The 11,647-nt window shown below is 40.7% G+C and overlaps 1 protein-coding gene across 1 annotated transcript in view; it reads left to right on the forward strand.

The window, feature by feature from the left end:
- The window catches only part of FSHR (follicle stimulating hormone receptor), an 82,214-nt gene extending 71,799 nt beyond the window's left edge, over positions 1–10,415 (forward strand). The window contains exons 9-10 of the mRNA XM_033055649.1: positions 1,933–2,118; positions 8,861–10,415. Of these exons, the coding sequence (XP_032911540.1) occupies positions 1,933–2,118; positions 8,861–10,088 (1,414 nt within the window). The 3' untranslated portion in view covers positions 10,089–10,415. The remainder of the gene's footprint in view (positions 1–1,932; positions 2,119–8,860) is intronic.
- Positions 10,416–11,647: the final 1,232 nt, after the last annotated feature.

Here is an 11,647-nt window from a genome sequence, read left to right on the forward strand (position 1 = left end):
TAAGCAGAAACCTGCTGTTTAGTTTTTGACTCATGAGCATATACTCTGGGTGGTAGTTTTCATTAGGCAGAGCACTGAGGGCAGTAGTCAGCACGAGTGACAATTGAGGCTGCTCATTGCAACCTAATTACCTCTTCAAGGGTCCAAGGCAGAAATCAATAGCATAAAATTTCACATCCCCTGCCAGCTTTAGCTCCTGTAGAAACAGGCCCAGGACCTCAGGACCTCTTCTGTCAGAGGTGAGGCTTCTCTCAGCCTGCCTTGCAGAAGTTCACAGCACTTTGGAATACACCAGTGTGTCTTCCAGTAAAGGTCACAGTCCCCAGCTGGAGCTGCAGAGCGGAGTTTGTGTTTGCTCCTCTGCTGCCACAGCCCATTGTCCAGTTGTTGAAGGTGGCACATTCTTTCAGAGCCTGGATGTAAAGCCTTAGTTGTGGGCACAGCTTTACAATTTTTACCAGATCATCTTTACCAATTTTACAAGCTTTATCATTTGCCTATGAACTTCTTAGGCTTGGCTGGTGCTCAAGCAGAGCCCTTTCCTGGCATCAATTTTGCTTTCTAGACCAGAGAACAGAGGTGAAAATGTGTGTGAGGTACATAGCAACTGTCTAAACTTTATTACATGCCCCTAAATCCTGGCATTTGCCTCACGTGACTCCACTCTCCGGTATTAATGTGATAACAAAAACTATCTGTGCATGTTCGGTGATAGAGATCAAGTAACATGTCCAGACATCACTCTGTCAAAGATGAATTGGAAAATGTACCTTCAAGAGGACATGGAGAAAACTGCAAATATTGCCCATCCAGTTCCTTGATTAGGAAGAAATCTTCTCTTGGAGAATAAAGAGCAGAACAGCCTCAGCAGCCATGCATCCTGGATCAGTCTCAGGCTGTGAGGGCACAGGGCTTAAAGAAGGAAGGGTGATTTTGTGCAGTTCACTGTTACTTTTACTCTTCAGAGAAAGGAGTTGGTCTCAGGCTGTCATGATCTAGGGGACACAGTTTGTGTCCCAGTAAGGGAAATGTGGAAATGTTTTGCCCCAGCTGTTACAGTCTGGAGATGTGGAAATGGATTCCCAAGTCTCTCAGCCTGGAGATGGAGCACCCTTGGTCCTTCATTGCTTTCTTCACTTGCATGGCACAAGTCAAGATTAAGTGTTTGTAGAACATGTTTGCTTTTAAAAGCCCCTCTAATGCTCTCTTTAGTACATTCATGGCTGCTGATTCCATTGCTGCCTCTCACAGTAATTGCCTTCCACATAAACACATCTCTCCTAACCTCCTGCAATCCTACCCTTTTCTTTACTTCAGTCTGTGCTATATTTGTTTTCTAAACCTCCAAGAAGGTTTTGTTGGGATTTTTTTGTTCCTAACAGCCTGAACAATGCCACCCCTGTCTCTCTTAAATCTGTTTTTCTTCCTAATGAGTACAAAATCTGATATCCCTAACCTGTCCTCACATCTGTACCCACATGTGAGTTTCTCTTTGTGTTTTATTGTCTTTTCCACAGCAGCCTTCCCATGATGTGGTGTTCATATAACAAACTTGTACTATGATTTCCTCAGCCTTTTTTTTGTCCTTTAACAGTATTCTGGAATTACTGCTGCAGTTATTGGGCATATATTAAACCGAGCATCATATGGCAGTAATAGTTTATATGCCTGCTAATTTTTATCAGAATATTATGGGATTTTTTACTTTTGTTCTCACAGACTAACATCACTTGATTGTTGTTTGCAATGGATATTAACTCAGTTTGCTGGAGGAGCACCCAATTTAGCACTGGATCATCTTTTCAGTGTAGTAGATTTCCAGCAGATCTGTTTCCAGTCACTACTCTGAGAATGAGTAGTCTAAAACACATATCCATTGTTGAGCAGAAGTAGATATGCTTTTTACCAAGATTTTCATATGTTTTTTTAAAGGGATATTTCCAGCACGAAAATCAGTTTCCTGCCAAGTCATGGATTAGAACTCATTAAGAAGCTAAGAGCAAGGTCTACATACAATTTAAAAAAGCTTCCTGACTTAAGCAAATTTAGATCTTTGATTGAGGCAAACTTCACCTATCCTAGCCATTGCTGTGCATTTACAAACTGGAAAAGACAAAAGTAAGTGATTTAATTTGTTTTTCTTTTTGGTGCTTTTCAGCAGTTGGTAGTGAATTAAATAAAATTCCTCAAAATGTGGATAGAAAAGGTCTCTTCAGTGCAGGTAGGTAAATGGATGGAAATAAATGAATACAAAATACCTACAGGTTTATGCATGCTGCACAGTGCCCTGCCTCGCCATTGCAGAGAATTATTAAATTTTGATAGCATCAGCACTTTCCCCAGACACAACTCTGCCCTCACTTGTCATAAATCCATCTCTCACTGGGACCAGCCTGGAGTCACACTGAAGACATTAAACAGAAAACATTTGGAAACTTTTTCAGAAGGTAACTAGAGGGAAGGCTGTGTTTGCAGAGAAGCTGGTCAACACTTGTTCATCACTCCAGGGGAACAACAGGACCACTGAGTGATCCCAAACTCTTCTTTCAGAAAGCCCCATCGATGTTGGAGCACTGTCCAGCCAAGAGTCACAAATACATTACTCTTGAGTTCATATTCACAGCATTTTGGGTCATGTTTTCTGAGCAGATCCATTTCACACAAATCAACAGAGCAGGGTGGGAGGCTAAGGTGTCTTTTTAGACTCCAAAGGAAATTTTTCATGCTATTTTTAATTTTCTATTATCAACTTGCAATGAGACTTTAGGTATCAGTGATTCTCATGAAGTATTTTCACCTCAGTCAAACAGTCTTGAAATGTTCATATTTAGTAGTTAATGAACCTCCTGAATCAGTGCCACTGGAAAACATGAGGAACTGGTATCTTCAAAAACCCTTGTTATTGTTTGAAATTCTTCCTTTACTGGATGTCCTGAAAGACTTGGACTTTGCCATGGCAGGAAAAAAATTATGAATTATTGTTACAATTCAAGACATCATCTTCAGAAGTGGCAAAAAACTTCAAAGAAAAGTAAAACCATGCAGAGAAAGCATAAACTGTTAGTTGCTTCTGTTTTAATACCCTTAGTAGCCACTTATTTTGCTTTTGCTTTTAGCATTGTATTGTCACCAGACAAGGGAAGATAACCGAGTTTGCTGAAATCTAATAAATATCATCTACATGTGTTTACAAAACTGAGTAAAGAGTGCAAGGTTTATGGTGGAGACTGTAGTGATAACAGAAGTATCTGACAGAATCCATCCCCTATCACCCATTTTTGATCCAAAATGTTAAGTTTCCACTAGAACAGTTGATCAGCAGGCAACGTTTTCACACACTTGTGCAGACACAGTGCCTGGTGGCTTCTAAGCAGAAATGAGTCCAGACCTTCCAGAACTGATGGCAAAGTGTTATTTTCCAATGAGTCCAGTAAAAGCATGTTTAGTTCTGGATCTGCAAAGGAACACTGATATCACTGTGATTCCTATTTTTGAAGGTACATTAATTTCACGATTATAAGCCGCACCATTTTGACTAAAATTTTGGTCCAAACCCGAAGTGCGGTTTATAATCAGGTGCAGCTTATATACAGACAAAGAACAAAATGTTGCTGTTTTAGTTTGGAGGACAGGTGTCTGCTGAGAAAGGCAGGAGCTTCTCTTTGAAATGGAGAATGTAAACCCCCTCCCTCCAAATTATTATAATTTTGAAATCAAGGGGCTTTCAGGCAAAAATATGGGAATTAGGAATAACAGTTCTTTTCTAGGGAAATTAAAATAGAAATACAGTACTACAAAGAAACAAACTCCAAACCCTGACAAAGTCAGAGTACAACCTGACACCCCATCAGGCAGGGTGTTGGCAGCAGTCCCATTAAATGGTGGCTGCATCCTCCTGCAGTGACAGATGTGGCTCAGTTGGAGCAGTGCTCCTGTAGAAGGTGCAGTTTCCCTCTAAAGGTCCAGTGGTGATGTGGAGAAATCTGGTTTTCCTCTGGAGTCCAGTGGAGAAAGGGGCTCCCTTAGTGTCCCAAAACCTCTGATTTTATTTTGGTAAGAAATGTTGGGCTCTTCCCCCTGGCTGGAGCAACTTCCAATGGGATGCAGTAATTTTATCAGTCACACAGTGGGACTCAATGGCCATTAGCAGAAAATGACTGGCTGGAGGAAGGATGGGTTGTGAAAAGATAAAGAACAATGCCCTGCCTGGTTTCAATGGATGGACCATTAGCAGAATATCTGCCATGGAGATAAGGATCACTGTCCCCACCCTCAACAGATGGTGATAGAACAGATACCTTTTATCACACTCTGTATTGTAACGTGCGGCTTATAATCAGGTGCAGCTTATGTATGGACAAAGAATGAAAAGTTGCTGACACCCGGAGATGCGGCTTATAATCAGGTGTGGCTTATAATCGTGAAATTACTGTACTTGGCTTCTGGGCTGCTTGGGCCCACTCAGGACCCAAATCCCAGAATTCATCCCTTAAGTTAGGCAGTTGGACTTTTCAAAAAGAAAGTTAGAGTTACTATTGAAGAAAAGCTACAGGAGGAAATAGTCCTGACCCTGTGGTGAACTCTCAGTATTTAGTCCCCTCACTTGGGCTTTGAAATACTTCCATACCACACGCTACACAGAATTGAAGTCCACAGCACTCACTTCCCCCTTAGTAGAGCCCACTTTTGGAAACCTTTCTCTGGCTAGCAAGAAGGCAAGGAGAACATAATACAGCCCTCTCCATAGCCTGGGTAAGTGCAATTTTGCAAAGAAATGCCAAAAAGTCTGTAAAGAGCTCACATAGCCCTAGCGTGGATGTTCCAGGCTGGGCTGGAACACCATGCCATGGTGGGGCTGCTTCTGGAGCAAGTCTGGTCACAGCTCTATCACCCTGGTCAACAGAACAAAATTGAACCTATTTATCCATATCTTTAATAGTTACCAGATGTATTTTCTACCAAACATTAAGCATAAATGCAAAATTATGAGAACCTATTATTTGGATGAACTCTTCATATCAGTTTATTTTTAATATAATTAAAAATTGTCATTTGTTTCATACATTCATGTCTCTTGTACTGAAATTGGTGTGAAACTGAGATCCTCTCTCCAGATTAAAGAAAGTGGATACATGTGCTTGGTTTGAAGACTTCAAGTATCACCATACACTTCAGCAGAGATTAGTCACACATACAGTAGCTACACCCTCTTTCATTTCAAAGCAGTTTTCGTGACAGCTGGCACAAGCTGTGTGTGCACTGAAGGCTGCTCAGGCTGTTTTAAAGTTATTAATAGTTTGCATAGTGCTTGATCACACAATGTGTGATATTGCTTTGGTGAGAGCTGTGCTAGCTCAGAGCCACAGGCGTTGCTTGTTGTGGTGGGAACCCTGGTGTGACCTGACTTGTCGTGCACCTTCACAGGAGACAGTCATTCCTTGTGGCCATTGGGCTCACAAATACTTCCAGGTAGTCCAGGGAGTATGAAAAGGATGCCTTATCACCCCCAGAAGTGCATTTCTAAGGATCACAGCAGCAGCTGGCATTCACATGGGAGCTCTGGGAAGGAATTTAAGACAGGGATGTGTGGCCCTTTCTGGCTGCCCGTTCATGTTTGATTTCCCTTTTTTGAGACTTTTCCAGAGCAAAACCCCAGATAAAATGAGTTACCATAGTAGATCATACTCAATCACCTCTCCAAAAACTCTCTGCAGCAGCAAACAAGTGCTGTTGTGATAATGGGAAGATTAAACCTGTTACAGCAGCAGTGCTTTCTAGGTTTTGGAGGATGCCACATGGCACAAAACTGGCAGAGCTCTGCCAGTGTGAGAGACACATTAAAACATAAAGCAGTTTTGATGCTTTTTCTCATTCCAATCAGGATTACATGCTAAGTATTGATCTGTAGTTTGAATATTGTGGTGCTGCCTAAGAGAAGGTAAGTCACATTCTTAAGACAAGTCTAGTACAGTATGTTGAACTCCCCTCACATTTTTCTGTGACTGGAAAATAATATCCTTGAAGTGTGGATAGGGCAGAGGCCAGATGTTAAAACCCTCCACTTGACATAGACTGTTATGAACTTCAGCAAGATTTTTGCTTTCTTTGACATAAAGATCACCTTCTGCCCAAAAGAATGACATTGATATGACTCTTTCCTTACACTTGATCATTATTCTTTAGAGGAACTGTCACTTGAAATCCTACTTTTTCAAAACGTGTGGCAGCATCAGGAATGATGTTTGGATCTCGTCTCACAAGAACATGCTATCAGTTCCTCACAACTCACTCACTGGCACTTTTTGGTGAGGATGATTGGTTTGAGATAGGACTTATTTCAGAACACAGGTCAAGACTATTTATTCTACTGTGCAGGTTTCTCAGCACACAAGATCCTGTTGCCACCAGATCCACATGAGGCACATAAAATAACAATTTAAATAACACCTTGTACAAAGGTAATAATTATTGTTTATTTTTTTCAGATCACTCTGCCAATTTCGTTCCCTATGTTGCCCTTTCTCCAGTTTATTTTTCTAGTTTAGCTGAGCAAAATAATGTTAAACAGTAAGAAAAATTTACAAAGAGAGGGAATAAATTAATTGTATTGTGACACCCACAGTCACAAGAGGAAGCAAGGACCCACACATCCCTTGGCAAATAATGTTTTAAATTGTTGCTCTGAGTGCACTGCACAGCCCAAAGGGTGAGAAACACCAGGCAAAGATATAACAAGGAGTCAGTATCAGAGCATGACTCTTCCCTCCCTTGGGAGTTTCATCTTACGTGCTCCCAATGCAGGGAGCCAGCAGGACACTCCTCGTTACCCTTCCTTGGAGCAAACACCTTTTTCCTTGAGACCCTGGTTTCATTTGGACACTGGTTGTAAAAATAAGGCAAGAATTAATGAATTGTAATAGTCAGAAATATTTAATTGTCCTTATGTAGCACTCTTGCTATTTAGGTCCAGGCCAGTGCCTCCAAAATTTTAGAAAAAGTTTATTTTTACCTCATGCTGGGAAATGATTGGCTACAAACATTTCTCTGAGTTCCTTTTCAAAGAACCATCACTTGCTGTAGCTTTCAGTGCCCCCAAATGCCTGTTGAACTAAAACATGAGGGACTTTTCCTCCTGTTAGTGCTCCTTGGAAGCCTATATTTCCCTTCAGCCAGAGAACTGTTGATATATTGATCAATACTCTGGACCCTTCACTCATCCTTATGCGAGTGGAACACAGGAGAGCAAAATGTAATGCCTTCTTATTGCTACTGTGACCTTCATAGTGCATATTTGACCTCACAGAAAATCAGTTTTCCGACTCAGTTGACAGGCAAGATAAAAAATATTGATAATAGTAGAGGATGTTCAGAATCTCACAGGAAATGTTTCTCACCTTCTGGTGCTGAACCTTCATTAGTTTTCCTTTCTTCCAGACGCTCTAAACTCAATTTTCCAAAGATGTAGTGACTGCAGAAAGTCAAAGGGTAAAATTAGGTTACAAAAAAGAATTCTCTCTTTTAGGCTGCTATCAGCTGTTCAAAATTTTAGCTTTACTTGCCCAGAGAGTTTTTCTCTCAACTGTACTCTGAGTCAGGGTAGAAGATAAACTGGGGTCTTGTCTTAGAAATTGCACACCTAAACTGCAGACTGGGTTGTAGCTGAATGTGGGCAGAGGTGAACAGCATTGGTTTTACAACAAAATGTCAACTGTTTCATTCTGTAACTCAGATTAGGTCTGCATCCATAACCGTGATTGCAAGTTCATGGGACAGCCAAATTCTAAGGCAGCCAAAGAGCTCTTGTAAACACTCACCATATATTTCATGTTTATGCTTCATAATTCTTGATAATCACAATCTTGTTAGAGTTGATCATCTTTCTATGATCTCAGCAAAAAATATATGTTTCTTCTGTAGGTCTGGCCATGGAGAAGGGCATGGAGCTAATACTCTACAAAATAAAGCAAAACACAAAATTATAAAAAATGGTAGTATTTACCTGTGCTACTAAAAAATCTTTAAAAGCTTAAAAAATACTTTCACACAGTAACAAAAGCAACTGCTGTTTCCATTAAAACATTCCGTTTGGTTTGGTTTGGTTTGGTTTGGTTTGGTTTGGTTTGGTTTGGTTTGATTTTGCTTCACTTCACTTGATTGCTAATGCACTTCTTTCTATAAACAGTTTTTAAGCAGAATGGTCTCCTGGGCCTTGTGTTTCTGTTGGCATGTGTTGTCTAGAAATTATTTAGAATGCTGCATGTATTTATTTGTGCTATTTACTTGTGTTACTGGCTAGTCACTAATATGATATGAGGTACTAAAAATGAACAGCACAAAATGGAGTTATGTGCCCTGACAGAGTTACAAGACGATGGTGGCAAAACCTTTAGGAGAAAGGGAATTTGAGAATAACTCTAAGAGACAGTAGCATTATTGTGGTTATACAGACTCCTCATGAGCACAGCTGACTTGACTCATTCCTCAAAGCTCAGTCTTACATTGGTGTTCATTGTCATGCATTTCCCCCATGCACAAATCAGCTTGTCAATGACAGCTTAGGCGAGAAATTTGTTTCAAATGAGGGAGGCTTATTACAGAGTGTGTTTTCCAGGTGGATAACTGCATCGTGAGTGTTAGGCAAACATTAAGGTTTCCTTTTCCATGCAGTTTACTATGTTTACATGTTTTCTTAATATTTTATAAATAGGGACCAGCCACACTATTAATTTCAGGCTCCAGGGTAATCTATAAAATCAGCTTACCAGTAAAACTGAGCTGCTATTGGAAACTGAATGATTTTGTGTTTGTTTCTTGCCTCATGCTGTCTTTTAGCTTCCAACTACTCTTTTTACAATTTCAGGACAGAATTACATCCCATATGTAGCATATCTCAGGTGAAGCAAGACTTTGAGGAGAAGTCTGGCAAAATACTACGGAGGAGGTCTGCAGCTGAAGATGATATTTCCAACTACGGCATAGGATTTGACCTGGCAGAGAATGAATTTGACTATGGTTTATGCAATGAAGTAGTTAATGTAGCCTGCTCTCCTAAACCTGATGCTTTCAACCCATGTGAAGATATCATGGGATACAACATTCTGAGAGTCCTGATCTGGTTCATCAACATTTTAGCTATTACTGGGAACACTGTTGTCCTGATTATTTTAATAAGTAGTCAATACAAACTCACTGTCCCACGCTTTCTGATGTGCAACCTTGCCTTTGCAGACCTCTGCATAGGGATCTACCTGCTGTTTATCGCCTCTGTAGACATCCAGACCAAAAGCCAGTACTACAACTACGCCATCGACTGGCAGACTGGGGCAGGGTGCAACGCTGCAGGATTTTTCACGGTATTTGCGAGTGAACTCTCGGTGTACACACTGACGGTGATCACCCTGGAGCGCTGGCACACCATCACCTACGCCATGCAGCTCCACCGCAAGGTGCGCTTGCGGCACGCCGTGATCATCATGATTTTCGGCTGGGTGTTCGCTTTCACAGTAGCGCTCCTTCCCATATTGGGGGTCAGCAGCTACATGAAGGTCAGCATCTGTCTTCCCATGGATATAGAAACACCGTTTGCACAGGCTTACGTTATATTTCTCTTGGTGCTGAATGTACTGGCGTTTGTCATCATTTGCGTCTGCTACACCTGCATCTACTTCACTGTGCGAAACCCCAACGTCATCTCTTCCAACAGCGACACCAAGATTGCCAAACGCATGGCCATACTGATCTTCACTGACTTCCTCTGCATGGCACCAATATCTTTCTTTGCCATATCAGCCTCCCTCAAGGTTCCTCTCATCACAGTGTCCAATTCCAAGATCCTCCTGGTTTTGTTTTACCCCATCAACTCCTGCGCTAACCCCTTCCTCTATGCCATTTTCACAAAGACTTTCCGCAGGGATTTCTTCATTCTCTTGAGCAAGTTTGGTTGCTGTGAAAGGCAAGCTCAGATTTACAGAACAGAGATCTCCTCATCTGCTCATACTTTCCACACAAGAAATGGCCATTGCCCTCCTGTGTCAAAAAACAATGAGGGCGCTATTTATTCTTTGGTTCCCCTGAATCACTTGAACTGAAACGCTTGCATACATTTGTGTCTGAGGCAGTGTGCTGATCACTCGCAAGTATGTGAACCTGAATAATGACTTCAGACTAATAGGCAAACCTACGCTTTATGACAAAAAATAATTATTTCTACTTTCCTATTTTGTTCATTGAACAATCATAAGAGATGACATGTCATTTTCATCAGTTCTTGAAGAACAAAGTGCCAGAGTGTTCATGTAGAACTGTCTCAAGAAACGAATGAGGTCATAAACTGGTATCTCCCACCATACAGGCAGAGATTCCCTTCATTCTAGGGACATGCTAGTTGCTTATTGAGAATTAAGTAGTGGTTATATACAGTTTCAAAAAACATGTAGAATTAATTTCTTTTCCTGTGCATTGTGTTATAACAGTACAGATAATTAGATTCTTTTCATTTATCATATCTCCTGGGGTTACAGGAGACAGAAGACCAATTTAAGCCCTCCTCCAGCACAGGCTTGCTCAGAATGAGAATATCTCATGATGTTTCCATTTCTGTTGAGTACAGCAGGGAGGCAGGAGGCATCTCCAGCTATGCTGGATCTTTGCTGTTCCACACTGTGTGGACCTTCCTTACTCTGCACAAGGTGGTATTTGTGTTAGTTTAGATTGACAGGCTCAGAGAAACTTGTTTTGTCTGAGTTTGTATCAAAGACTTGGTTTGGTATTGGGTTTGTTTTCAAGGTAAGAAAGAGCAAGAATGAGGGCAAGAGAAACCCCTCATAATAAAAAGGGTGTTCTTTAAAGTTGAATTCATTTGTGTGTCTGGGAGCCTTGGATATGCCAGCATGGGCCAATGGGCAGCTCCATCAAGACATGTGAGGCAGCTTTGCCATACTACAACATTTGTGTATTATACAGCTGGGGCAATGGATCTAAATGTTGCTTTTAAATCCCCGCACAAAAGTTAAGTGAAATCCTAAATTTTTGCATAATCCTTTGAGAATTTCTTCTTCACTTAAAAAAAAAAAAAAAATCATTGGCGCACACATTATCACGTGCTGGTCCAGATTGGAAGACCTGAAATAAATCATGAGCTGCATATGTTGAAATAACAACAAAAAAAAAAAAAAAAAAAAAAAAAATTAACAACAACAAAAAAATCAAGATTTCCTGATTTTACAAAGGTTTTTACTAACATCTCAGTTTATGTACAGACTTTATACATGATTTGAATATCTAATTTTTGCATGGTTCATCATTCCAAATTGCAACAAAGATTCATGGATGGGTAGGGTTTTCTCATGCTGATTATGTGTCTGTGTGTGGATATGTGGGCATTAAGAAACCACCAGGGGAGCAGTCTGGGCTTCATTCCCATCTCACAAGCAACTCACAGTTCTGCCCCATGAAATTATAAAAGCTTGGAGTCTTCATGGTTAAATGTGATGTGCTTTGAATGTTTCCTACCTACAGCTCATAAAATTTCAGTAGCAAATGTTGATGCTTCTATCCATAATTTCCCCTGTCATCAGCTTCACATTTCAGCATCTGAATCTTATGTGAATAACAACAGGAGGTGATTATTCATTCAGTCCTAGCTAGG

Source organism: Catharus ustulatus, chromosome 3, assembly GCF_009819885.2.
Source record: "Catharus ustulatus isolate bCatUst1 chromosome 3, bCatUst1.pri.v2, whole genome shotgun sequence".
Classification (NCBI taxonomy): domain Eukaryota; kingdom Metazoa; phylum Chordata; class Aves; order Passeriformes; family Turdidae; genus Catharus; species Catharus ustulatus.